Genomic DNA, 25,160 nt, shown 5'->3' on the forward strand with positions numbered 1-25,160 from the left:
CAATGGCATCTTGGTGCGGAAAAAGTTGAGGACTAGCTTTAGTGAAATGATCTTGTCAGAGATGACACGTGATTGGTTAGCGAGAGTGGTGTTCTTGTTCTTCTCAATACATCCAATTCTGTGTTCTTGGACCAAACCCAGCCCCCTTGAATCTAGCCAGCCATTTAGAAGTTTATTCAGGATCAGAAGAAGATACAAGTGAAAGGATCCGGGTGACTCCATTCCCCTCATTAGCACGTGTGACTCACAAGATGTCTCATGTCTATATATAGTACAGGACACACGTACAGATGGTTTCTTCATTTGGGAAAAGTATGTCTGTTCTTATTCTGTATATAGAACATAGAACATAGACTCTATACTATAGTAAAGATAATTTGAGATTAAGAAGTAGGATTCCAGAAGACCTTTCCTCGGGGGACACTGAAATGAGAAATCATCGGGAGGATCTGGGGAAGGATGACACCTGTATCCCTTCACCCTCCACAAAAACCACTTCTCTACCCATTGGTTCCTAGTGGATGTGCTGAGAGGGAAGATGTCTTTTAAACAGGAAAGGCAGGAGTTTGCTTCTAGACATGAGGGAAAGATGTTAGGATGATGCAAATAAGCTTCAAGGACAGAGAAACCCACTCTCAAGGTTCTGGGTGCTTACGAGGTTTATTAGCTATCTATGGCCACCTAACAGATGAACACAGGACGTAGTGGCCTAAAACAACATTGGTTATCTTCCAGTTTATGTGGGCAGGAATTAGGGAGCAGCTTAGCTGGGTGGTTCTGGCTCATGAGGTTGCGATCAAGGTATTGGCTGGACTGCAGTCTTCTGAGGGCTTGACTTCAAGAAGGCATGCTTACAGGGCTTTTGTCGGGAGGACTCAGTTCTGTGCCAGGTGGGCTGCTCCAGAGGTCTGCTTGAGTGTTCTCGTGACACGGTGGCTGGCTTTGTAAGAGAGAGAAGTCACACTCGGTCATTTCTGCAATATCCTATGGGTGGGTGATATGCGTCACCCCTACTCAGTATGAGGGTGCAGATGCCTGGAGGTGGGGTCACTGGGGGACAGCCACCACACGAGATCATGCCTGATGCCAGCCTGAAAGGGTGCCGAAAACTTGCAATTCATTAAAGGTAAGAACTGCCTCATCAACTGGTTAAAGAAATGGATTGGGACAAGTACTGAGCAAGCAGGGGCCCAGAATCTCAGGGAGCTTTGGGAAAGGAGGGAAAGGAAGAATATGCAAAGTAGTTACAAGGTGGTTTCGAGCTCAGATGTAGAATGCTTGGAAAGACGCTAGAAAACTGTCTTTCTCATCTAGAAACCTGGGGACTAAGGTGTGAACTGAGAAGATTGGGATGGTGATGGAGTGATGTGGACATCTGTACCCAGGACATGACCTGGGGAGCTTCCGCTCTGCAGGTGGCCTGGGATGCTGACTGTGGGGGGATTTTGAGAGCCAGGGAAGATCCCACCAGTCCTGCTGGCAGCGCCAAACCAAACAGCCTCGGCTACATGCTTGATGGAGCAAGAGGCAGCATGGCTTTAAAGCAGAAATATAATCTATATTTAGATTATAATAATCTATAATCTATCTATCTATATATTTGGGTGCCCCACTCAGCTTGTGGGATCTTAGTTCCCAGACCAGGAATGGAGCCCACACCCTCTGCAATGAAACCTCAGAGTCTTAACAACTGCAGCGCCCAGGAATTCCCAGAACTATAATATTTAATAGCAGCTACGCCACAACACCTACCTTGAGGGAGTAGCCAGCATACGAGTAGGAGTGAGATTTCCTGTCAGCTTTACCAGCCAAGTCAATATTTGGCTGGAGCTTAGACCAAGTGAGACTCAAAAATATGTCCTCATACGTTCCTGTATTATTTTTCTTTCCCATCCATCCGTCCATCCGTCCGTCCGTCCATCCATCCATCCATCCCATGTTTATTGGTCATTTACTTTGTGCTTTGATTTGCTAGAGAAAAACACAATTGTTGAATTTTCAATTCATAAAATTGTGTTTTCCCCAGATCATGACCACAGTATTGTCTCTGGAGCATGTTACCACACTAATCATATTTGTTGAGCGTGAAAGTCACACAATTAACAAATGGCAAAACTGAAACTAAATTCAGGTTAGCCAGTCTGTCTATACCCTTTTGGATCACATCACCTAAAATGATTTATTTTTTCCTGGCTCAGGATCTCTCTCTCCTGACCCTCATTGGTTGTTGCTTCTTTTGAGAAGACTCCTTTCTCCCAAGCATACCTGATAACTCCAAAGAAAATTACATGACAATATCTCCATACCTTAAAAAAATGTTAGACGTAAGTACCCTTTTGTAAACATCTATATTGGTCTCACCTTGTAATCATAAGAATTCCTATTAGATTATGGGAAACCAAGCAAAATTTTTTTGTGTACAAAAATAAACATTTAGAAACAGAACTTTGATTAACAGATAATATGTATTATTATGTATACGTAATACTCAATATATAACATAAGCATAATATAATACTCTCTACAAGTAGTATTATCCACATTATTATGGGCTGAATTCTGTCCCCTAAATTCATGTACTGAAGCTCGGACCCTCATACCTCAGAATGGGTGAGAGTATTTGGAGATGGGACCCTTAAAGAAGTTGAAATGAGGTATTAGGGTGGGCCCAAATCCAAAAGACTAGTGTCCGTCTAAGAGGAGATTAGGGTACAGACAAGCACAGAGGGAAGGTCATGGGAGGATCACGTGAAGACACAGGGAGAAGGTGGCCATCGACAAGTCAAGGACAGAGAACTCGGAGGAACCACTCTGCCGACACCTTGACCTTGGACTTCCAGCCTCCAGAACTGTGAGAAATAAATGTCTGTTGTTTAAGCTGCCCACTCTGCTATTTTGTTATAGCAGCCTCAGCAAACTAAAACACACATTTTACAGATAAGGGGATTCGAGGGGGTCAAGAAGTGAAATGATGCACAGGTAAGAGGCCCTCTCAGGCTCACACAGGGGCCTACCCCGCCCAGAAGCCATGTCCTGGACCCCATCCCCAAGAGAGCACGCTCCAGGGAAGTAATAAATACTAGTCAGCGTTTTCCTCGAATGAAGTCACTTTTACACGGCTCCCTGGGCCCTCTCCCCAGCCTTTTTCACAGTCCTTTTCGGGTTTGCAGAGCAGACCACCGGGGCCTCCGTGTGTGTCTCTTCTGGCTGGACTCCCACCATGAACCTTGAGAATTCAACTGTCACCTTGACTTTCAAAACAGTAACTATAAGAGCTTCTCAAATAATTCAGAGGATCAGAGAGAACATTTTTCTTCCTAAGACGTGCTTGTCATAAACAAGATATTTTACTACTTTAAAGAGGAAATTGACGGCTGGAGCTTCCTTATTAGTCACAGCAGAGCCTGAGGACCCCTGTGGCCGGCCTTCAGGCCTGGTGAGCTTGGAACACACTTGGGCTTTATCTGGCAAAACCAGCTTCAGGCAGGTCTGTTTACTGACCTGACAGGCTCAACGTCCAGACCCAGCGGGTGTGCTGCACAAAGAAAACCAGCCTGTTGGGTTCAGGGCTGTGCCGAGGACACACCTCCAGCCTCCCCTGATTTCTTTTGCTGCAACCTCCGTCACCCCCTCCTTCACTGAAATTCAACCCGGCACCAGAAACTAATGAAGCAACCCGTTTGCACACAGGGCGGCCACAGCGCCACGTCGGGTTGATTGTTGGCCATCTTGTAAACAGAGGAGCAGAGGACTGTTTCCAGTTCCAAAGGGGCCCGGTGGCTAAGTGTGCAGCCGGGCAGCTGGCGGCTGTGCAGACAAGCTCTCACTCAGGCGCTGCCCTGGGCAGGCACATAGTCACTGCTCCCTTCCCAGCTTCTGATATTTGACCTTACTTAATATTTCTAGCTTTTAAAAAAATTTATTTTATTCAAGTATAGTTGATTTACAAGGTTGTGTTAGTTTCTGCTCTACAGCAAAGTGATTCAGTTATACATACATACATTCTTTTTCATATTCCTTTCCATTATGGTCTATCACAGGATATTGAATATAGTTCCCTGTAATATTTCCAGCTTTTTAATGTCTGTCCTTTTATTTGTCACTGGAGTCCTGGAGTTCAGCCCTTGGACTCTCCTCTTCCTGGGTGAGCTGACGCCCTGTTACCCTTCACCCTTCATGTGCCGAGGAAATGCCACCTCCATCTCCGGCCAGCACCTCTGTCTGAACTCCGGACATACATTCAACCATCTACTCAATGTTTCCTCTTAGACTGCTCAGAGGCAGCTCAGACTTCACATGTATAGACCGAATTCCTAACCTTTCCCCCAGAACTTCCACTTGCTGGAATTTTCCTCCTCTCAGTCAATGACACCTTTGGTTTGTCAGGCTGTGATCCCTGGACGTTTCCTGCCTTCCGTGGACCCTCAAACCCGGGACCCGATGTGCCAGGTGGCTGGTGCTAGCTCCACCCTCAAGGCATGTCCAAAGCCAGCCTCCACTCATCCCCACCTCTGCCACTCCTGGTCAAGTCCCCACCCTCTCTGGCCCAGAACTTCCTCTTTAACTGGCCTCCAGGACCCCTGACCCCTGACAGGTGCTTTTCCTCTGCAGCCCAAGGGATCCTGGGAGCAGAGTCAGACGATGCTACCTACCACCCAACCCAATCCCAGCAGCTCCCGGCTCACCTAGAATGGTTGCCTTCTCCACGGCTGCCTACACTCATGTTCTTTTTTTCATTTCTTCTATGACCTCATGCCCCTCTTGCTAACTTTTCCCAAGCCCCACGAGGCTCCTTGCTGCTTGTCTGACCTTCAGACACAGTCCCTGCCATCAGGGCTTCTGTCTTGCTGTCCGCTTGCCTGGAAGACTCCCTCCTGACACCCACAGCACTCAGGCCCCTCCCGCCTTCAAAGTCTTTGCTCCAGCGTAACCTGCGAGAGGCCCTCCCTGACCACCGATTAAAGCATACCCTGGCCCGTTCCCCTCCCTGCTTTACCTCCTCTGTGGAGCTTGGCATCCTCTGACAAGGTCCACATTCACTTATTCTGGTTACAGTCTGTCTCTGCCCCTGGAACGTTTGCTCCACAAGGAGTGCTTTCCACCCCTTGTGTTCATCGACAGAGCCCAACCGTCGATGAACTACAGGGCTCGATGCAGTGGATGCTTAATAAGTATTTGCTGAGTGAGTGAATTAATGGCATTTCTCCTACACAACTGCCTCTGTTTAGATGGAATAGTCCCACTGTCTGAGGAGGAAGGGCAAACGCATGGTGGCTCGAGCCGGTTACCTTTGAATTACTCCAAACCTGGTGGATATTGTTTTTGGAGTTCTCCCCCGTGGCAAGGGCTGTTTTAACTTACATTAATTCTGTGTGATGCAGGGTCCTTCCTCTCTCATTATGTCCATATCACCCTGGTCATTAAATACCCGCCTTGATGCACAGAGGCGTTCAACAGATAAGGGCTGCAGCGTGTCAGCTCAAACCGGGCAGCTTCAACTCCTTTCCTGGAACAGAGCAGAGTCGCCCATGCTGCTAGGTTGTCCTTGAGTCCTTTCTTGTTGGACAGTCTTTTTTCTCTGCCTTTTCTTTTATTCTATTAAAAAAAAAAACTCCGGACTCCTGTTACAGGGATTAAAAGAAAAGAAAACTAATATTGTTAGCATCACAAAACCCTTCTTGCTGCCCGTTTTCACCTTCTACAACGTTGGGTTATTTCAGATTAATGAATTTGAAGGAGTTCCTTTGGAGTATGCGGCACGACTGCATTCTACACACTCAAGTCCCAAAGGGCAGAGCTCAAAATTTACGGAAACTAGATCCCAATGGCTACTAGGCTCAGTCTATATTGTTGGGGAGGAATAGTCCAGAAGAACTCAGCCCGTAGTTCAGACATCTGGTTCCCTGCCATGTTTGGGAAGTCCAGAGCCCCAGGGTCAGTCCCAGACCTGAGTGGTTGTAGTAACCTGGGGGTCATTGCTAAGAGGTCTGCCTGGAAACTGTGCATCTCTCTTCACCCCAGCAGAGCCCAGGGGAGCTGGGAGGAGGGGCAGTGTCCAAGGGTCTGAGCAGCGCAGGCAGGACTCCTCCCAGGGTGGAGAGCACAGAGGGCAAGTGATGGCAGTACCTCTAGCTGGACCAACAAAGACCCTTGTGATTTAGTTTGGTAAAGGCGATGGAAAGGACTCTCCAGACAGTGATTGCACTATGAAATGTTTTCTAATGCAACTTAAAACTTTCCAATTTTTGCTGATTAATGAACTTTTAGAATTATAGACAAAAATTTTAAACATAAAGATTGGATCATTAATGAGTCCTTATGTTGACAAAGGGACTCAATCAACGTTTATGGAATTGATTTAATGAACAGATAAACTGATTTTAGATTCGTGATATGTAGGAATGAGGATGATATTTCAGTGGGACATATATGGATTCTGTTTCTAACTACATAAGCCTTCTCTCTACAATCCTCTTAATATCTTAATAAACATAAAAAATAGCTACTAAGAGGATAATTTTACCTCAGCCTTTAAAAAAACCTGCCAGATTGTTGTGAATTGTCTCTCTCTTTTTTTCTTCCTAAATTCTCAGGTTTTATTATTTATGCACATTTGTATTCTTCTCCCCTTGATACCACAAGACATCGAGGCCTGTTTCTCCTGTCTTTCCTGCATGATCAGGGCCTGGGTAGTCTGTGTACCTCAGACGGAATCAGGGATCAAGGGAGTTGCCCCATCGCTCTGTTCTGTGACATGCTGCTAAAGGTTTGCTTCTTTTTTGTTTTTCTAAAAAAGAAAGCATCGTTATTAAAATAACCCCATTGCTTTGTCATCTTTTGATGGTGAGGTTATAGGCTACAGTGAAAACCTCTCCCTCTTGAGAGTCACCAGTGGGGTGACCTTGGGTCCCTCTGAGCTGCTGTTTCCTAATCTATAAAGTTGGGGGGCAATAATGGTACATGTTTAGATTTTGTGTGTATTAAATATGACAATGCATACAAAATGCTTAGGACATCATGAGCCTCACCAGTGTGGCTGTAATTGGTTGAAGCTTTGTGATGGGGGAATGGGGAGAGTCTCTCTGGTCTCAGAGGACGGGTGTTTGCATTTCCCCATCCAGAAGCTCGTTCTCAGGCACCCCTGACTTTCTGTTGCACTTTGCACATCCCATTACCCCCACTATACCCCGCCTTGCACTCTAGTTATTTCACAGATATTTTCTCTCTTACTGGGATTGTAAACTCCTTGAGGTCCAGACGCTCTAAGCGCATCTGTACAGACTGCCACTGTTCTCTTTGGTCATACTAAGTTCACGAGTGGAATCCCTCCATGCAATGACGTAGCTAACAACCGTACCCCTTTCCCTCCAAAAATCAAACCAATGGCACAATCCCGTGTGCAGAGGCAGTATCCGCCTTCTAATACATTCTCGATGCGCGTGACAGAGAAAGCGGACTGCCTGCTACAGTCTCTCTTCTCAAAGACAGACTTGGGCAGCTTTGTAGGGTGTTTGGATGCGCACACATTCATTCAAAGCATTACACAGGGGCTTCCCTGGTGGCGCAGTGGTTGAGAGTACGCCTGCTGATGCAGGCGACACGGGTTCATGCCCCGGTCCAGGAAGATCCCACATGCCGCGGGGTGGCTGGGCCCGTGAGCCATGGCTGCTGAGCCTGCGCGTCCAGAGCCTGTGCTCCACAACGGGAGAGGCCACAACAGTGAGAGGCCCGCGTACTGCAAACAAACAAACAAAACACAAAGCATTACACAGCCGTTGCAAACCCAGAAGTGGATTGTGAGCCCTATTTGAATGTATGAAAATTCCTTTCTCTTCCCTGTTGTAGGATTGTGGGAGTTTCCTTGCCCTCAACCGGGAAGATCTAGAAAAGACAGATGGTTGCAGTTTCTGGAAGTGAGGAAGATAATTCTACCACTTCAGAATCGCCAGCCCAGGTGATTACAGTTGTTGGGAAATGATTGCATGGCGAGTCCTTATCTTCAATGGTGGCTGAAAAATTAGAGGACATCAAGGTTTTGCAATAGCTAAGAGGGGTTTCTGAAGAGTTCTTATCATCTGCGAGGATTCGGGCAGCTGGGAAATGTCTGGCCTGGGGAGTTTCTGTGATGTGTGTTCAGGGAGGGAATTTGGAAACATATCATTTGCCGCAAGGGTCCGGGGAAGAAGCTTTTTTATGGGAAGGGTCAGAACAGCTGGGAGGGCAATTCAGAGGCTGCAGCAGGTTTGAGGGAATGGAAATGGGGGCATTTCCCTGCAGGGGAGATCAGCAACAGCTGGGAAGACCAGAGCAGGGTGGGAGGGGGGTGGTTCAGGGGGAAAATAAACAAAGACCGAGGGCAGAAAGGGGCCTGCAGTGTCGCTCAGGCTTGCATGGCACCTGCCCTCGGCATTTGCAGTGGTTCCAGCCTTTCTGCCCCAGCGAGCTCCCAGTGCAAATTTACCTGCCATCCTTCCAACAGCCCTCCCAGGGGCTTTCATTTTTCTCCAGGAACTTATGTATGTAAATCATCATTCACCTCTATTGTAATAATCTTGCAGGATCAGTTCAGCTTGTTAAAAATATTAAAATACCTATCAATAACACTTGGGCAGGATGATACCCTTATTAAAAATAAATATTAGAGATGTAAAAAATGCAGTCATACTTCATGACATGTATTCCTGAGAAAGTTCTGTAGAAATAGGATTTGGGCCAATAAAGTCACATTTAAGTTTTACTCTAAAGTTTGTTACTTAACTTGAAAGGTGCACCCAGGTCATCAGCACCGTGCTATGTTTTAGCAAATAGCTCTTTAAGATGCAAATAACCACGAGTCCCATGTGATACAACTTATAGGTTTGACAGTTTTTAATCATTATAATTTTGAAATATAATGCAATTCATAAAAATGAATAAAACAAATACATGGTAAAATGAATTAGTACAAAACAAACGCCTATGTAACCACCATTCAGATCAAGAAACAGAACATGAGAAGCCCTGTATGGCCCCTCTCCTTTCCAATGTATAAATTATCCTCAATTACTTTGGCATCTAACACTGTTTAGTTCTGTCCATTTCTTTAGAAATGCTTTCACTATATATACATCAAATTTGATAGTTCACACCTTTTTTTGTGTCTGGCTCCCTTCACTCCTCATTCTGTTCATGAGATTCATTACTGTCGTTGTATTTATCTGTAGCTCACTCATTTTCTTTACTAAATAGTATAACATAAATTCCCAAATTTACTCATGCATTTTACTGTTTTTGACGTTTAGACTGTTTCCAGTTTTGAGCTCTTATAAGACTGCTCTTGCACGCATGATGCGTGCACAGAAGCACATGGGCACACATACAGAAATGCATGGCATGTATCCAGAGCTGTGAGCAGAAGTCATTTCCAAGACGAAGCATTTCATAGTTGGTGGATGACCCTCCACACTCTCTTTCCTGGAAACCATGTGTCCTGGGCTGCATGGTTACCAGATGCAAGCAGCCTGGATCCCCGAGTCACCACTTGGAAGGGCGCTGCCTCAGACAGTCATTTGACCTGCAGTGGATTTTGCATGACCAAAGAATCACTCCTATTTTTCTAGACATTAAGATTTTGAGTTTATTTATCACTGTAGTGCAGCCTAGCCTAATCTGACCAGTAAAAACAATATAAACATTTTCTTTTCAGAAGTATTTTTTACAATCAATATTAATGATTGATTTTTCACATCTGAAAGTTTCATCATGTCAATGGGAGCTCTTTTTGAGTAAAAAAAAAAAATTATTCATTCTAGTTACCAACAGGCAAGAGACAAAAGGACATCTGTAGACAGGGCCCCAATTTCAACATGTTGGATAATGTCCATGACCCCTCACCATAATGCTAGCTGATGGGAGAGTCTGGGGTCTGCAATTACTGACAAGGACCCACTGGTGGGCCAGCTGGTGGTCTGGTGACATTTATATGATCCTCCCATCTTCTCTAGTGAAAAATGCCGACATTATTTTCCTTGTCAATTTTTTTTTTTCCTAGGCTGGCATCCCTGGTGGTAAAAAAGGACAAAGGAAGGGTATGGTCAGGGCTCAGTTAGGAAAACAGCCTCTCCAAGGCACAGGGGCAAGGAAGGGAAGCTTTCACGAGGTTGGGAGTTGCAGGGAAGAGGGACACAGTCACTAAGCCTGTCCAGCTGAATCTGGTACAGGGCTCCAGTTGAAGCTTTTGAGAAAACCCAGTAGCCCTGCGGACATGGCCACCAGCCAGGCCATGAAAGGGAGCGCAAGGTGTGCTTTGTGGGGGGCTGCAGCCTCTGTGGCTCCAGTGAACTCAGGCTGCTGTGAAGACGATGAGGTGGGCACAGAGCAGGAGGAGAGTAAAGGCGTGTCGGACCCTGTGAGTCTGTCCGCCATCACGTGTAGCCATATGACAGTCCTCTACTTCCCAATCCCCAGGGAGCTCCTCTCAGTGGACAGCCATAACCTGGAACACACAGAGAAGCATGCTTTGGGGAACAGCAGCCCAGCCTCAGATCCTAGTTCCCCGACCAGGGATCGAACCCAGGCCCTTGGCAGTGAAAGTGAATAGTCTCAACCACTGGACCACCAGGGAATTCCTGAGAAGTAATTTTCTAACTGGTGGTCTCTCACAGGACATTTAAAAACCAAGGCACCGCTAAAGAAAAGAAGTTTCCTTCAGAGATGAATGTGTCCAAGATAAAGGGTGATGGCTTGAAGAAAGAACAAACACTCATAGCTACACGACCCGTTAACACGAAAGATCCAGAAACCAACCACTTCTGATTTGGTTCCCTGCTGTTACTTATTTATGGAAGATGGGTAAATAGTGAAATGTTATAAATAGTAAAAAAGAAAAAAAAAAGCTTTGTATTGAATTTGATGATGGAAATTACACCCTGGCAAAGAATGTATTAATCAGAAAATTATTTTAGCTTCTTTCTTGAATACATCAAAAGATAGAAAAGTGAAAGGTACACAGTATAAAGTCTATTGTCATGGTTTTTACTATATTAGTTCCAAAGTATAAATTCATGATAATTAGTGCATTTGAAAATTAGATACTCTTTGCTAGTAGAACAGGTAAAAGAGCTTTACGGAAAAAATATACTAGAAAACGTGCTGGGGATAGAGAGTTTGGTGAAGCAAGGGTCATGCTTTTTTTTAGGAGATTAAGAGCAAGTGTCAGTAGGTTATTTTAACAAAGTGCTATGACAGTGATTAGGCATACGTTCACCAGTGTAAGGGCTCGGGTCCGGTGGGGGAATGTTCACAGCTGGGCTGGAGAGCCACGGAGGCACCAGAACTTAAGAGTGGAAGATTGCTTTTTGCCCACGTAAATGCCAGCATTTCCCAAATTTACCAAACCCAAGACACAAAGGAGACATTGCACCAACTATGCCATCCTGGTGGATATAGATGGGGAGTACAGGAGGGGTAAGGCATTCTCAGAGAACAAAGGAATGGTCTTTCTTGTTAATTGCTGCAGGATTCATGTGTTCTAAAAATACTTTATAAAAGCAGAAAACAGAAAACAGCAACCTACTACTTTCCCCACATGATGTAAAGTGTCGGGTATGAGAATGAACAAAATAAAGTCCCTGACCTCATGGGGCTTGAACGGGGAGACAGACAGCAAACAAACAAGAGAACGCATCATATGATTTACTGATCTATTGTAAGATTTACCGATTGACCTTACAGTTGGAGGGGCGTCCACAGCCCCGGCCTTGGTCAGCACTGAGTTCCAGGCCATCTCCCTGCCTCTGGACTTGTGTATCACGGGCTGTAGAAAAGTCTTCTTGTAGTGGGCAGTTAGTTCTGTGGCTTTTAAATAAGGCTGCAGGGGGTTGATTAAATTGGATCTAGAAAGATGGGCCAAAACGAGTGGAGTGGGACAATATTCGACATAAAAAAGGGAGCAAAGCAAAGCCGGGGGCTCCAGGATACAAAAACTACTATATGGCTAGAGGTCGGGGGAGACCCACATTTTGTAGGGCCTGAAGCTGATCACATTTGGAGGCCTTCTGTAAGAGAAAGGATAAAAATTTAAGGATAGGAAATTAGGTACAAAAATATTGATTTAAAATGAGACATGCATCACAATAAGCTATGCAATTTAAAAGGCCGACAAACACCATAAACTTCAAAAATAGCCACAAGAAAACATTTAATAAACCACCTGACACACCTCAATCATACTATTTTCCCCACATTTTTTCGCTGCATACCCTCCCCCCAGCTCTACTGAGGTCTAGTTGACAATGAAAAATTGTGCATATTTAAGGTGTACAACTTGATGATTTGATATATGGATATATTGTGAAATATTCAAGTGTGTGTGTGTGTGTTTTGCGAACACTCAAGATCCAGCCTAGCAGATACAAGCATACAATGTTGTTAACTCTAGTCACGTGGGTGTGCATTAGCTCTCCAGAATGTATTTATCTTGCATAACTGAAACTTTGTGTCTCTTGAACACAACCTCCCCCATACCCCTAGCTGCATGCCCTTTGACTACTTTTTCAATTTTGTAACGTGTTTTCTAGAGAAGAATGGAAATGTACTTCACATACAGGTGAACTTGCTGTTTGTGGTACTGCGACAGGTTTGTGTCCTCAAAAACGCAAGAATTCACATCAATTCTATTTCCCGTAAAAATGTATAGTGCATTTATAATCGTATATGCTGCAGTTAGAGTATATTCCTGAGGGGAGAGAACTTCCATTTTGACCAGGTGTAGGTGAGAGAGCCGACCCCCATCTAACAATACTATGTGTTTTATGATGGAAAGAATAGCCACGAACTACCGTCTGGCTTCAGGAAGCTATATCTAAACTCTGTGACTGCTTTGCTACTGGAACCTTCCGGTGCTGGGGAGAGTGGGAAAGAGGGATACCAGCAGTATACTGCATAGTAGGCACGTTACTGGCGGCCATTCCTACACCTGGGTGGCTAGAAATAAGGTAATTATATGTGGGAACTGAAAACCACACCGATACATCCCATCAGGGTCAAGGCTCATTCTTTGGGTCAGGCAAGTGCAAGTTTGGCCCCTTAAACTTTGCTCCCTTGTCTCCTTCCTTCCCTCACCTTGGTCCTGGCTCTGTATCCATTAAACGCAAACGAAATGTCTCCCCAACTTTACTTTACTTTGGCTTGATCCTCAGAATGTCCACTGCCACATCACAGCTTCTCCGTATGAGAAGTTAGAGTTGAAAGAGATAGTGGGATTAATTGGTGGTGGTTAAAATATATGATTTTGAAAAATTTACAAAAACATAACCATGTGTTCACACTGCTAGGGGCCCCAGGGCCTTGGAGAGGTTCTCTGCAAATGAGGGGCCATGGATTCAAGGCTCCAGCCTCTTGGTAAATCCACCTCTGCATTCCAACTACAGCCACACTTCCAAGGCTGAGTTTATCACTCTGTCTTATTTTTGCTTTCAAGGACACTGGGTAAGAACTCAGGCTCTGGAGCCAGACTACTTGAATCCTGGCACTGCCAATTCCTCGCTTGTGGGACCTCAGCATTTTATCTAATATCTCTGTGCCTCGGATTTTCTCATCCTATACCCATAAGATGGGTATAAGTAATGATAAGATGACAGGAACTAGCTCATGCTGAGTGCTTACCAGTGTCTGGCACGTAAGAAAGGATCGACGTTTATTAGCTACTGTAACTTTTATTATTAGTATCACCATTCGTGTTCACAGTATGTGCCGCTTCTCACACCACAGTGCAAACCCCGAGGAGCCTTTGTGTCCGGACTAGGCCCAGAAAGGCTTCCCTGTCTTTCCGGATGGACTGCTGACTAGATGTAGAGGAAGGAGTCACAGATAAACGGATTCCCCACCACCACCATAATACTAACGTCACCACATTACATTTAAGCAAATGTAGGAATTGGGGCTATAAAGACATTTGCTGGTTCAGGGCACGCCAAAGAGAAAGTCACACGAGCATTAACAAAGGACCTGACGTTCTTTTGCTCTCAAACGACAGAATACATTACTTTGGAAGAAGAAAAATCACACGACGGGCAGCGGCTAGACATTAAACGAAAAGTTGGCTGTTAATTCAGCCTCCTTCCGACGACTGTCCCCCAGGCATTTCACTGCCCCCCTCGGGTGCAGCGCTGTGGCCGAGGAGGCCGGGACCGCGTGGAGAAGGGGGCGAGGGGCGCAGGGCCCGGAGGAGCCTGGCCGCCGGCCGCGTGGACGCAGGCGGCGGGACCGGGGGCCTCTAGGCGGTGGCGTCAGTGTCGGCGCCGGGAGGAGCTGCCCTCTGCCGGCCCGGCTCCTCGGCGCCGCCCCAATCGGGCGTCCGGCGGCCCCCCGGCGGCTGTCTGGGTCCCCCGCCCGCGGCCGCGGTCCCGCCCCCCGCGCGCCCGGCTCCGGCTCCGGCTCCGGCTCGAGCGCAGAGCGCGGCGCGCAGGCGAGGGCGCTGTGGGCCCGGCGCGGTGAACGAACGGCCGCCCCGCCTCCTCCCCGCGCCCGCCCCCAGCGCGCCTGGCCGCCGGGAAGCGGGAGGAGACAGCGCGGGGCTCCGCGCCGCTCGGCCCGCAGTCCTCGGCCGCGGAACGGAGCCGGCGCCGCGCGAGCCCGAGTCCAGCCCGAGCCGCCCGGCCGCCTTTGTCTGCACCTCGCGCCTGGGTCGGGGACAGCTCCCCCCGCGGCGGGCGCGGGCCGATGCCCCCGCAGCAGGGGGACCCCGCGTTCCCGGGCCGCTGCGAGGCGCCGCCCGTGCCGCCCCGCCGGGAGCGTGGGGGGCGCGGGCCCGGGGCGCCGGGGGGCCGGGGGCGCGCGGGCGGCGCGGAGGGGCGCGGCGTCAAGTGCGTGCTGGTCGGCGACGGCGCGGTGGGCAAGACCAGCCTGGTGGTGAGCTACACCACCAACGGCTACCCCACCGAGTACATCCCCACCGCCTTCGACAACTTCTCAGGTGAGCGGGGCCGGGGCCGGGGGCCTGCGGGGGGCGTGGGGCCGCGGGGACCGGGAGCCTTAACCCTGGCGCGGGGAGCGGCGGTCGCCTCGCCATTCAGGGGCAGACGGTGGGGTCTAACAGGTCGCGCCCAGGTGGCCTGGTCAGTTTCCTGGGTAGAGAAGTTGCGTCAGGTCGACGTTGCTGGTGCTGCTGCCGGGTTTCGATCGGAAGGTGACGCGCAGGTGCCATTACCTGTGGCCCGAGGGTCCGTCCTTTCCTGTTGGTGGCTCCCCTCCCGAGGGCGTCTCCACTTTTAAAGAGCCGCGGAGACGGGGGAAGAGAGTGGATTTAGTGGAAATGGCACTAGAAGCACTAGGGAGGACCGAGGTTTGGATTAAACCTGGAGAGTAAACACAGCTTCTTCCCTCCGAGCACCAACGCTTCCCCTGCCCCCGCTTCCACCGCCCCCATGGGCTCTGTTTCTGAGTCTTAGTATCTTTTCAGTATCTCTTTAAGCTACTGAAAGCTCTGATGTGTACAGTGCTATATCATTTGGTTTGGTAGCTATCAAGATAAAGGAGTCCTTATTCTTGATTTTTCAAGTCTTTTTGAAATTTAAGAAAAAGTTAAAATCCATGGAAGCTAGGGTGAAACACTTTCTCTGTTTTTTTTTTTTAAAGCACACACACACACACACACACACACACACACACACAGTCACACACAAGCTTCTCGATCTTTTGGAAAGTCATGGTGGCAAGGACTTGCTTTCTTCCACCTGGAAGGCACCCTAGGTAAAACAGTGCTGTGCTACTGGGTTTCCCACCTAAACGATATTGTTTTTTTCCTTTTTTTCCCTCCTCCCAACTGAGTAGTGTAAACATGTATAAACAATTTAGAAAGTTGTATTGAGACAAAACGGAGTACTTCATTCAAATAGAAACCTCAGAGCAGCGCCCTGATGCAGGCCCCTCCCCAGATACCCCTTCCCAGTGGAAAGGTGGGAATGGTTTTCTTTCCTTTCCTTTTCTCTTTTAATCCGCTCTTTGAGCTGACATGGAGAGATAAGCTGTGCCCTCTTTTATAAGCAGGACAATGCGGGCAGCCTGTGTTTGCACGTGTTCTCAAAACAAGCCACACTTTTATGATAAACCCCAAAGTCACCGAACGTTTCCCAAGGGAAAGCAGAATTATTTGTGAGATTTTTCCACTGACTTAAAGCTGCAAGGTTGGTTCCCACTTACCCCCCCAGTGTTGTTTTTGGGTTTTTTGAAACAAGTGTGACAGGAAAATAAACCTTCTGGGGCTGGGAGAAGAGCGCAGGCCCTTCTGGGTGCCGTCAAAGCTTCTGGCCTCCTGCCTTCTCTGGGGCATGGAGCGAATTGCCCACCCTGCAGGTTTGGGTGCAGAAATGCCTCACGGGCCTCTTTGTTTTAGGCAAGTCTTGAATTCACTGGGGACCCAGAATAGGAGCTGAAGGGTTTGGAGTGAGAATGGTCATACAAATTAAAACTATCATTCTTCTGGAAAAGGTTAAAAGAGACCCCCCCTGACAGTCCTTTTGGTCTTATTTTTAAGCTGTGGTTTCCGTGGATGGGCGGCCCGTGAGACTCCAGCTCTGTGACACTGCAGGACAGGTCAGTATCACATCGCTGCTCAGTGCTGGGCGAGGACAGGGCCTTTTAAAGCCCTTCACCCCCGCCCCAGCTGGGCCATTCTAGAGCCCCACCCCCACGTATGGCCCCTCACAGAGGGTGGTGGTGGGGACACAGAGCTCCGTGCCAATAAAACAGGGTTTGGCCCGGCTCTGTGTGGGCAGGACAGGGGAAACAGGGTCAAGAGACGTTCTTATCTTCTGGGAATTTCGGATCTTATTTACTTTCTGGTTTTTATTAAAAATTATCAATGTTGCTTTGTGCTCATTTCTCAAAGTAAGTTGGCCGTAGCTTACGATCATTTTATTAAAGGTCAGCAAGCCAAATACTTAATAAACTTACTCAAGAAGAAGATGGAGTTCACGTCAGTAAGTGTTAATGTTTCCCTTCCTGAGCATGGTTGGACTTGCTGGGGTTGCTCCCATCCCTTGAAGCAGAGATACAGCGGCCCAGGCTGTCCTGAGCTGGAGGAATGAATGAGCCGGGACCTGATCCTTCCGAATCGCGAACATTTATTCCTGTCTTGGCCAGGCACTTGGACAAGACAGCCAGGGAGCTGGTGGGAAGACCCGGTGTGAGGTCCCCTTTGGGGTGTCCCTGAAGAGCTCCAGGGACCCCAGTGCCCCCGAATGGTGTTCACGTCACTGAGTTCTCACCGTGCTCTGTGAGGGCCCAGGGTGCCGTCTCTTGAGTTAGCCAAAGTGACAAGTTACTAAGCATGTAGTCTCCCCAGCACTTGAGAAAGTGCTGGGGTACTTTGTCGGCAGGTAAAAGTGCCCACTTCACTTCTGAGGTGTCACACGACCATATACATTGAAGAAGAAGCTGGCTTTCCAGTGTCCCCAAGAACCTCCTCCACACCAGGGCTTCTCAGTTACTCACCCACTTGGGACAGCAAATCCAGTCAGGGCTTTGTTTTTCAAACCTCGATGTGACACAAAGACTGGGCAGCCTTGATCCCCAGCAGAACGCTGGTTTGGCGGTGGCCACGGTGGCACACGTCATAGCCAAACCTCTTCTGCTCTGTCCTTACCCTTCCACTGGGGCTTCCCAGTTCCCCCTTTATGGGGAGCAGAAAAAACCAACCGGTCTGCATTTTCTTGCCTGTGGAAAAGAAAAATCAAAGAACACAGGCTCTTCTAATATTTAATCTTTCTGGACGCCCTGCTGCTATTTATAATGAAAGCTTAATTGCTTTGTATAAAGTGAGAATGTTTTTCCTACCTTGGGTCAGATTTTCTGATGTTTAAAATGAAGGCCGGGACTTCCCTGGAGGTCCAGTGGTTGAGACTCTGGGCTTCCAACGTGGGGAGCGTGGGTTCGATCCCTGGTCGGGGAACTAGGATCCCGCATGCCGTACAGCACAGCCAAAAAATAAAATAAAATGAGGGTCGAGTAGTGCCTCCGTAAACAGAGGCCTCCCTTTTGTAGCAAGATGTGGCGGCTGAACAGCCCGAGAATAAGACAGAAGGCGGGAGAACTCAAGACACCAAAGGGTGTGCTTATCTGGGACCCTTTAGGGAGGAGCAGGCAGCCCGGTGCAGGCAGCTGCCCAACGCTGGCTCGCCTGTCAGGTGTTGGTTCTGCTGGCAGACATGGCTTCCCGGGCTGGGGTTCCCTGCCTCATGCCTTCTCGGTGCCTGGTACAGAGTGGGGCTTCTTCACGGTTTGTAGAGTGGATCAATCAATAAATGGAGTGCTGGGTCCTGGGGGAGGCAAACTTTAAGTCATGGGCTTGCCGCTCAACAGACTTACAGTCTACCTGTTAGTAGAACTTGTGAAAGAAACCAGTGAGGTTACAGGAGGAGGACAGCAAAGTCAGCTCAAGGGGCAGGATGGGTAGACCCAGGAGGAAAATCTCTGAGCAATTTTGAAAGAGGAATAGGTCTTTTACCAGGAACACTATGTAGAAATGATCCTGAATTATCAAGAAAGCATTTAATTTTTTCCTTAATAGGGTCTGTTTCAAAGTCAGGGCATCAAGAGAATCATTTTAGACGTATTTTCATGGAAAAGGTTCATAATTCGGGAAATGAAAAGGTTTTGGTGCAAGTTGGTAAGCTTTGGTTTATTTGGAAATTATCCTTCTGCTCTCCCAGCAGTTATTCTTGTTTGTTTGTTTGTTTTTTGAATAGATCCATTGTTTTATTTATTTACTTATTTTTGGCTGCGTTGGGTCTTCATTGCTGGGCGCAGGCTTTCTCCAATTGCGGCCAGCGGGGGCTGCTCTCCGTTGCGCTGCGCGAGCTTCTCATGGCGGTGGCTTCTCTTGTTGCGGAGCACGGGCTCTAGGCACGCGGGCTTCAGTAGCTGTGGCACGTGAGCTCAGTAGTTGTGGCTCACGGGCTCTAGAGCGCAGGCTCAGTAGTTGTGGTTCACGGGCTCAGTAGTTGTGGCTCGTGGGCTCTAGAGCGCAGGCTCAGTAGCTGTGGCGCACGGGCCTAGTTGCTCCGTGGCATAGCTGGATCTTCCCGGACCAGGGCTCGAACCTGGGACCCCTGCATTGGCAGGCGGATTCTTAACCACTGTGCCACCAGGGAAGCCCTCCCAGCAGTTTTTTTGGTTGAGATTCACAGTATTTCTTACCTGATTAGTAAGTATGTCTAATTGTGTAAGGAATGAGGCCAACCGTCTACAGATTTGTAGAAAACCAGCTTCAAAAACTATTTGTGAAAAATACACAGCTGGTGAGATAAAGTCAGTTTTTTCCCTCTCCCCAAGTATCAGTATTTGCTTTGACCATAAGCAAAGCTGGGTAAGGTGGTAGTCCTTTCCTACCCTCCCTACTCCAGATCTGATAAACTACCTTTTAAGGGACTTGATTTGACACGTGCCATATTCCCTTCGTGTTGTCCCAGCCCGTGGCACTGCGCCCACCCCCACAGGCAGTTGTCATGGTAGCTTCCTGAGGACACAGCGACTCCAGCGACCTCCTTTGCAAAGTCCCAGAGAATGTGAGCACCGGTGGCCGTCGCCTAGGGACCAAACGCAGGTTTCACATAGCAGCTGAGAGCTGGGTAAATAACTAGAAATCGCTTCTTGTGCCTTGGAGTTTTCTTGTTGGGGGCTCAGTGAGCATGTAAGATGTTCAAAGGAATTTTTAATGCTGTGGAAATTTCACTGTGATCAATTTCACACCATGTGAAATTGATCAGACTGAAAGAGCGTGACCAATAGCAGGTGAAAACTCTTCAGCCTTCTGAACCATGAGGCACTTGGGGAAATCTTTATACTTAAAAAAAAGAAGAAATCCGACTGCAGCTTGACTAGCACTGCTGTCCAGCGGCCTGTCAATCCCACCCGGCCCTGCCCTGCCCTGAATCCCAGGCACATCTCTGGGCCTCAGAACATGTTTCCTTGAGGGTCCATTACAGTTGGCCTTATCACACGTATGTGTGCTGCATTTATTTCAGCAGATAGCTAAGATTTCTGGTCAGCAGGATTTAATTTCTGCCTTGCTTCCCGAGTCCCTCAGCCAGAACCTCAGAGGTCTGGGAGCCAGATTGCCAAAGCCCGGTCACGAGGCCTGGGCCTGTGCTCACCTTTCTTTTTATTGGTAACGCAACCCCAGATCCAGGGCCCAGCAGGTGCAGTGACTGCCAGCAGCGCGGGCAACGCCTCCGTCCTGTGCTTCTTCCTTGCAGGCCTCCGAGAACAGAGGGAATGTTTCATTAAAAGATCCTCGTGGCTGGGCCGTGGGCCACCTGGATGGGTTTCTGTGTTTCTTCTTTCAGCACAGAGTTGGCACTAAGAAATCCAAGGCTTTTTTTCTTCTTTCTTTCTCTTTAACTTTTGCATGTAGAAGTCGGAGAAGTGGCAGTGACACGGAGAGAGGCCGTATTCCTTCCTGAGGAAGGACTTTAATACTGGTTGACTTTAATATTGTTACTTGGGTGTTGCCCCACAAACTGAAATACGGAGCCTCAGATGAGGAAAGTGAACTCAAATAAAAAGATCCAGGCTTCCCTTATCCCTAGAAAAAGGCCACAGATGCAGCATAACATGCACGTAAATAATAGCTCGTAAATAATCATATATATGTGTCAACTGAGCGGCAGAAACCTGGGTGACGTTTACCTTTTCCTTGCTGCTGGGAATCTGTTTGTCACCTTATGCCGGAGGATGGTTGGCACCCACATATAGAAATTTCAAATAGAAATGAGATGATGTAAATGTTTTCCTAGAAGAGAGATGAGTGAAAGCTTTCAGTTAGCTAAATATGGTGCTGCAGGGAACTCTAGGGTGTTTGATATAAAGAAACACTGATTTGGAGACAGATGTCCCTACAAGGGCTGAGGCCATGTCTGTCTGTCCCCAGCCAAATCCCCTGGAGTCTGGTGTCTGATGCGTGGTGCCTGGAGTCCCACATGCATCTCTGTTAGTGAGTGAGTGCGGCACGGCCTTCAGCAGCGTGGTGGGTGGTTGGTTTATATAATCAGCTCTAACTTGTTCCATCCAGTTCTCTATCCCTCAGAAGTTGGGTGGGTACACCCTTTCTCTGGTTCTTTATCCTCCCAAAGCTTCGTGCGTGGGGGCCTCTGGGATTCATGGAGAGAAAAGAAGGGAGGGAAAGTAAAAGAAAAGGAGGGAGGGAGAAAAAGATAAATCGAGAAGTGTTATATCCAGCAAGTGTGAGACTGTATTCACCAGTGTTGTATGTGACATTGAGAGGCACACATTCTCTGGGTCCCTAATGAGAGTGGCCAAGTCTGGGTCCTCAACTCCAGACCTGTGTCTGATTCCCATGATTCTGCACCGCGTGTGCCCTGAATGTGCCCTGGGTGTGCCCAGCGCAGATGGGATGGAACAGGCATGGCTCATCGCTGCTGTGAGGATGGGCAGGGATGGGTCCTTACAGAGGCGCTGGGTTCACAGACTGGGGTTCCCTGGAGTCAGGGTGGAGCCCCGAGGATCAGCGTGGGTACTGTGTTCGTTTTAAGAGCCTGACTAAGTACCAGAGTTGAAGGAGTGGGTCTGAGTTACTCTGTGCTGAAGCCTAGAGAAAGTAAATTTTATTTTGAAAATCTATCTAATTTAAGGACCTTTCCTATGGTAAATTGCAAGTAGGTCTAGAGCATCAGGGAAAATGTTGAGCACGTCGGGCAGGTTTCCAGGGGCTGGGAGCATTGCCCCACTTGGCAACAGGGGCCTTTTGAGGACTCTTGCTCTTCCTTCCATCCCTCGTGGGCTTTCTGTTACCTGCCAGACCCTCTCCAGAAAAACGGTCTTTGTGCTGATGAGAACTGATGTAAAAGATAACGTGTGGGTGCTTGGCTCGCTTGCAGGATGAGTTCGACAAGCTCCGGCCTCTGTGCTACACCAGCGCCGACATCTTCCTCCTGTGCTTCAGTGTCGTGGGCCCCTCCTCCTTCCAGAACGTCAGTGAGAAATGGGTGCCAGAGATTCGCTGCCACTGTCCCAAAGCCCCCATCATCCTCGTGGGGACGCAGTCGGATCTCAGAGAAGACGTCAAAGTCCTCATCGAGCTGGACAAATGCAAAGAGAAACCCGTGCCCGAGGAGGCGGCCAGGTTGTGTGCTGAGGAGATCAAAGCTGCCTCCTACATCGAGTGCTCGGCCTTGACTCAGAAGAACCTCAAAGAGGTCTTTGATGCAGCCATCGTCGCCGGAATCCAGTACTCGGACTCTCAGCAGCAGCCCAGGAAGTCCAAGAGCAGGACTCCGGACAAGATGAAGACCCTGTCCAAGTCCTGGTGGAAGAAGTACTGCTGTTTCGTATGATGCTGGTGGGGCCCCGACGGGCTGTGTTCCGACGAACTCCGCACTAGAGGCTATATTAGCTGAAACAACTCCTTTGACCATGTAGAACCTGTATAGAGAATGCGTGTGTATATGGATTATAGGAGATGCTCCAATGTATGTATCCTTTCTTGCCTTTGACCTTCTCGTTTGTTTGAGCCGAGGGATGAGATACTTATGCAAGAGATTTTTGAAGTAAGTTAAGCGTTTGTCATGACTCTGGGAATTTAGAGCTCTAGACCTTTGGATTAATTTATATCTAATATGAAAAGGCACCTCAGATCTGGGCGTCCAGAGTGAAATTTTGCCACGAGATAATGCACAGAAGAACAAAGAGGAAATGGCATGGTTAGCTGTCCCTTGATTGAGGGCCAGCTATGGTCAGAGTAACTCTTAGCTTTGAAACCTCATACTTTTCCCCCTTTTTTTTAAGGAGCAAAAATCTGAGAAAAAGAAAGAGAGAGACCTTTGCCTATAAAACCTCAAAGCAGTCACTTTGGTTGTATTCTTATGCCTGGTTGCTTAAGATTTAAAAGCAACCAACAAAAAAACATGCCACTAACTATGGTGCTGTGTAGACCAAAATGGAAAAGTTGTTGATGGGAGTTTTTCATCCTGAGACCGTATCAACAGCCAAAATGCCATGAGGAGTGTAGCAAGTGATAGCTCTGTTTTCTTTAGGGAGTGATTCACGTTGAGCTCACAGCATGGTATTTGCTGTCATACACATGAGCCAAACTGCCTGAACCTCCGTGATGACAGCACTCAGGAGACCTGTCGGGGTTGTTTCTTACCTTCTAGGCTTCCCTTGCCCCATCTTCAGGGGCCGTGAACCCTCTTGCAAGGCCTGTAGCAGGCGGATGTTTGGGGGACACAAAATGTCCTTATTTTCCTGAAGTCAGCGTAAAGGTACTTCTTTGTGTACGCACGCAAACACGGATATAGAGGTGGCCATTCTTGCTTCTGATTCAGACTTTTAAACAGTTAATGGGAAAAAATATGGCCCCAGAAACAGCTGTGAGGGAAGCCTGGCTTCCTCTTTTAACACTTTCTGGAACAGACCTCTTTTTGATGATGCCTTGAGATGTGATTCTAGGTGTATCTTCACACATTTTGGAGCCCATGTTAAAACATGAGCGTCTCTTAGAACCTATTTTAATATGAATGTCTCTTGAAACCTATTAAAACAGCCAGTGAAATCCACACATGCCTTTCAGGGAGCTGGTGATAGAGACAGCGCCTCGTGTGGGATCGGTGGTGGCAGGGACCGCAGCACCCTTGCTCAGCTGTCTCCTCACTGTGGAACAGTCAGAAAACCACAGATTGGTGACATGTTTGTGTTCTTCCAGGTGGCGGTTTTTAGGGCTTCACGTTCTGGAGGGGAAAAGTGCCCAAGGTGCCAGAGAGCAGTTTTACTCTGGGATGGGGCTGCTTCTGAGATGCCGAGAAGTAGCTGAATGCATCAGATTGTGACGTCAGGCTTGCAGTGGTGATGCAGATCTACCAAAATCTGTCAGTAACTGGGGAAATCTCTGTAATGCCAGCAGGTAGAGGAGTTTATCTTTCTGTGGGTCTTGTCCTTTTTATGTTAAAAAAAAAAGTCCAATTTGTGTTTCTTTTTACAGAAAGTAAATGATCAGACTATACTTTAGGTTAGAGGCTTCTTTTATTTCTATTAGTAAATAAAATTAACTAATTTCCTTGTTTAAAAACTGAAAAACATGCTGTTTATTATTTATTTTTCAATACATTGAAATTGATATCATTGCTTCCTGAAGCGTTTAGTTACATCCTGAGTGAATAAAATTACTTCATTTGTGGAAATGCCCCAAACGGACCTAATGAAATGTGTTCGAAGCTTGGTGCCTGGCTCACCTACCCGTGAGCTTCCCAGACGGGGCTCTGCCTGCCCTGGTGTGGAGCAGGTGAGGAAGGGTTATTTGACTGGCAAGTGATTTCAAACAGTATTTTTATAGTAAAGCAAATGTCATGGAGTAAAATGCAAGTTAATTTTTAAGACTGAACACAAAACTTGAAAGAAATTTTATGCCTGTGACAGCATATGGGGCTCTTCTTGGTCCCCCGGTGGAGGGGGGAACCTTTGCCACCCTCTGCCTTTAGGGCCAGCGGTTGGTGAGGAACACCTCTGTGGTCCAGTTCCAGAGCTTCACTCGTGTTTCATTTTCAGCCCCGCTTGATGCAGCCTGTACTATTAGTGCGAAAAACCCAGAAGGTTGACACTGAGATGCAACAGGTTTTAATATGTTGCCAAATTTATAGAAGAGTAAATGCACAATTGTACTCGAGGTTTTCCTCCATTTTTACTTCTTGGGGAAAATAAAGACTTGGGCAGAAAAGTTTTTAAAAGTATGTGCTCGAGTTAAATATAAATTTGATTCACTTCAGAGCTCAGACGTTGTTAAACTTACAGCTTGGTATCGAGGAGGACGTTTTATCAGAGTTGTGCTTTGGGAAATACCCTAGCATAAGTCCTGCGGTGTAGGCCCGTCATAATTTAACAAGACAGGGTCCTCTACAACTGTCATCTCTTTTCACCATGTGTGTAGAAACGAACCTTTTGTAATGTTGATCTCTGTGCTTGACACACTTATGAGAAACCACCCACCTCTTACACAAGCCCAGAGGAGGGCAGGTCTTCTCCCCAGTTTTCTAAAAGGAACAGCAGGTGCAAAGGCCCGGAGGCAGGTTACCTGGTGCCTTACCAAGTCATACTTTTCTGTTTTTCCATCATGTGGCACGCGGGATCTTAGTTCCCCAACCAGGGATCAAACCCACACCCCCTCCAGTGGA

At 47.7% G+C, this 25,160-nt stretch overlaps 1 protein-coding gene and 2 long non-coding RNA genes across 4 annotated transcripts in view; all 3 read left to right on the forward strand.

The window, feature by feature from the left end:
* LOC132507353 (uncharacterized) overlaps positions 1-2,315 on the forward strand; it is a 51,419-nt gene extending 49,104 nt beyond the window's left edge. The window contains exon 3 of the long non-coding RNA XR_009536151.1: positions 2,199-2,315. This is a non-coding gene — a long non-coding RNA (uncharacterized LOC132507353). The remainder of the gene's footprint in view (positions 1-2,198) is intronic.
* A 1,732-nt stretch (positions 2,316-4,047) lies between these two features.
* LOC132507352 (uncharacterized) lies at positions 4,048-12,353 on the forward strand. Of its 2 annotated transcripts, XR_009536150.1 has the most exons (4): positions 4,048-5,182; positions 6,643-6,766; positions 7,846-7,954; positions 10,644-12,351. It is a non-coding gene; the product is annotated as an uncharacterized LOC132507352 (long non-coding RNA). The 2 variants fall into 2 exon arrangements; XR_009536149.1 differs by lacking the exon at positions 4,048-5,182 and having other exon boundaries at positions 5,211-6,766; positions 10,644-12,353.
* A 2,183-nt stretch (positions 12,354-14,536) lies between these two features.
* Positions 14,537-24,694, forward strand: RHOU (ras homolog family member U). The gene is made up of 3 exons (XM_060125526.1): positions 14,537-14,953; positions 16,514-16,572; positions 21,876-24,694. Exons 1-3 carry the CDS (start codon positions 14,701-14,703, stop codon positions 22,329-22,331), a joined length of 768 nt encoding a protein of 255 aa, XP_059981509.1. The 5' UTR covers positions 14,537-14,700; the 3' UTR covers positions 22,332-24,694.
* The last annotated feature ends 466 nt before the right edge of the window (positions 24,695-25,160 follow it).

This window comes from Lagenorhynchus albirostris, chromosome 16, assembly GCF_949774975.1.
Source record: "Lagenorhynchus albirostris chromosome 16, mLagAlb1.1, whole genome shotgun sequence".
Taxonomy (NCBI): Eukaryota; Metazoa; Chordata; class Mammalia; order Artiodactyla; family Delphinidae; genus Lagenorhynchus; species Lagenorhynchus albirostris.

Coding starts and splice junctions, on each gene's coding strand:
- RHOU (XM_060125526.1), top strand. CDS start 14,701: ATGCCCCCGCAGCAGGGGGACCCCGCGTTCCCGGGCCGCTGCGAGGCG. Junction 14,954..16,513: donor CGCCTTCGACAACTTCTCAG/GTGAGCGGGGCC, acceptor CTTATTTTTAAG/CTGTGGTTTCCGTGGATGGG. Junction 16,573..21,875: donor TCTGTGACACTGCAGGACAG/GTCAGTATCACA, acceptor GCTCGCTTGCAG/GATGAGTTCGACAAGCTCCG.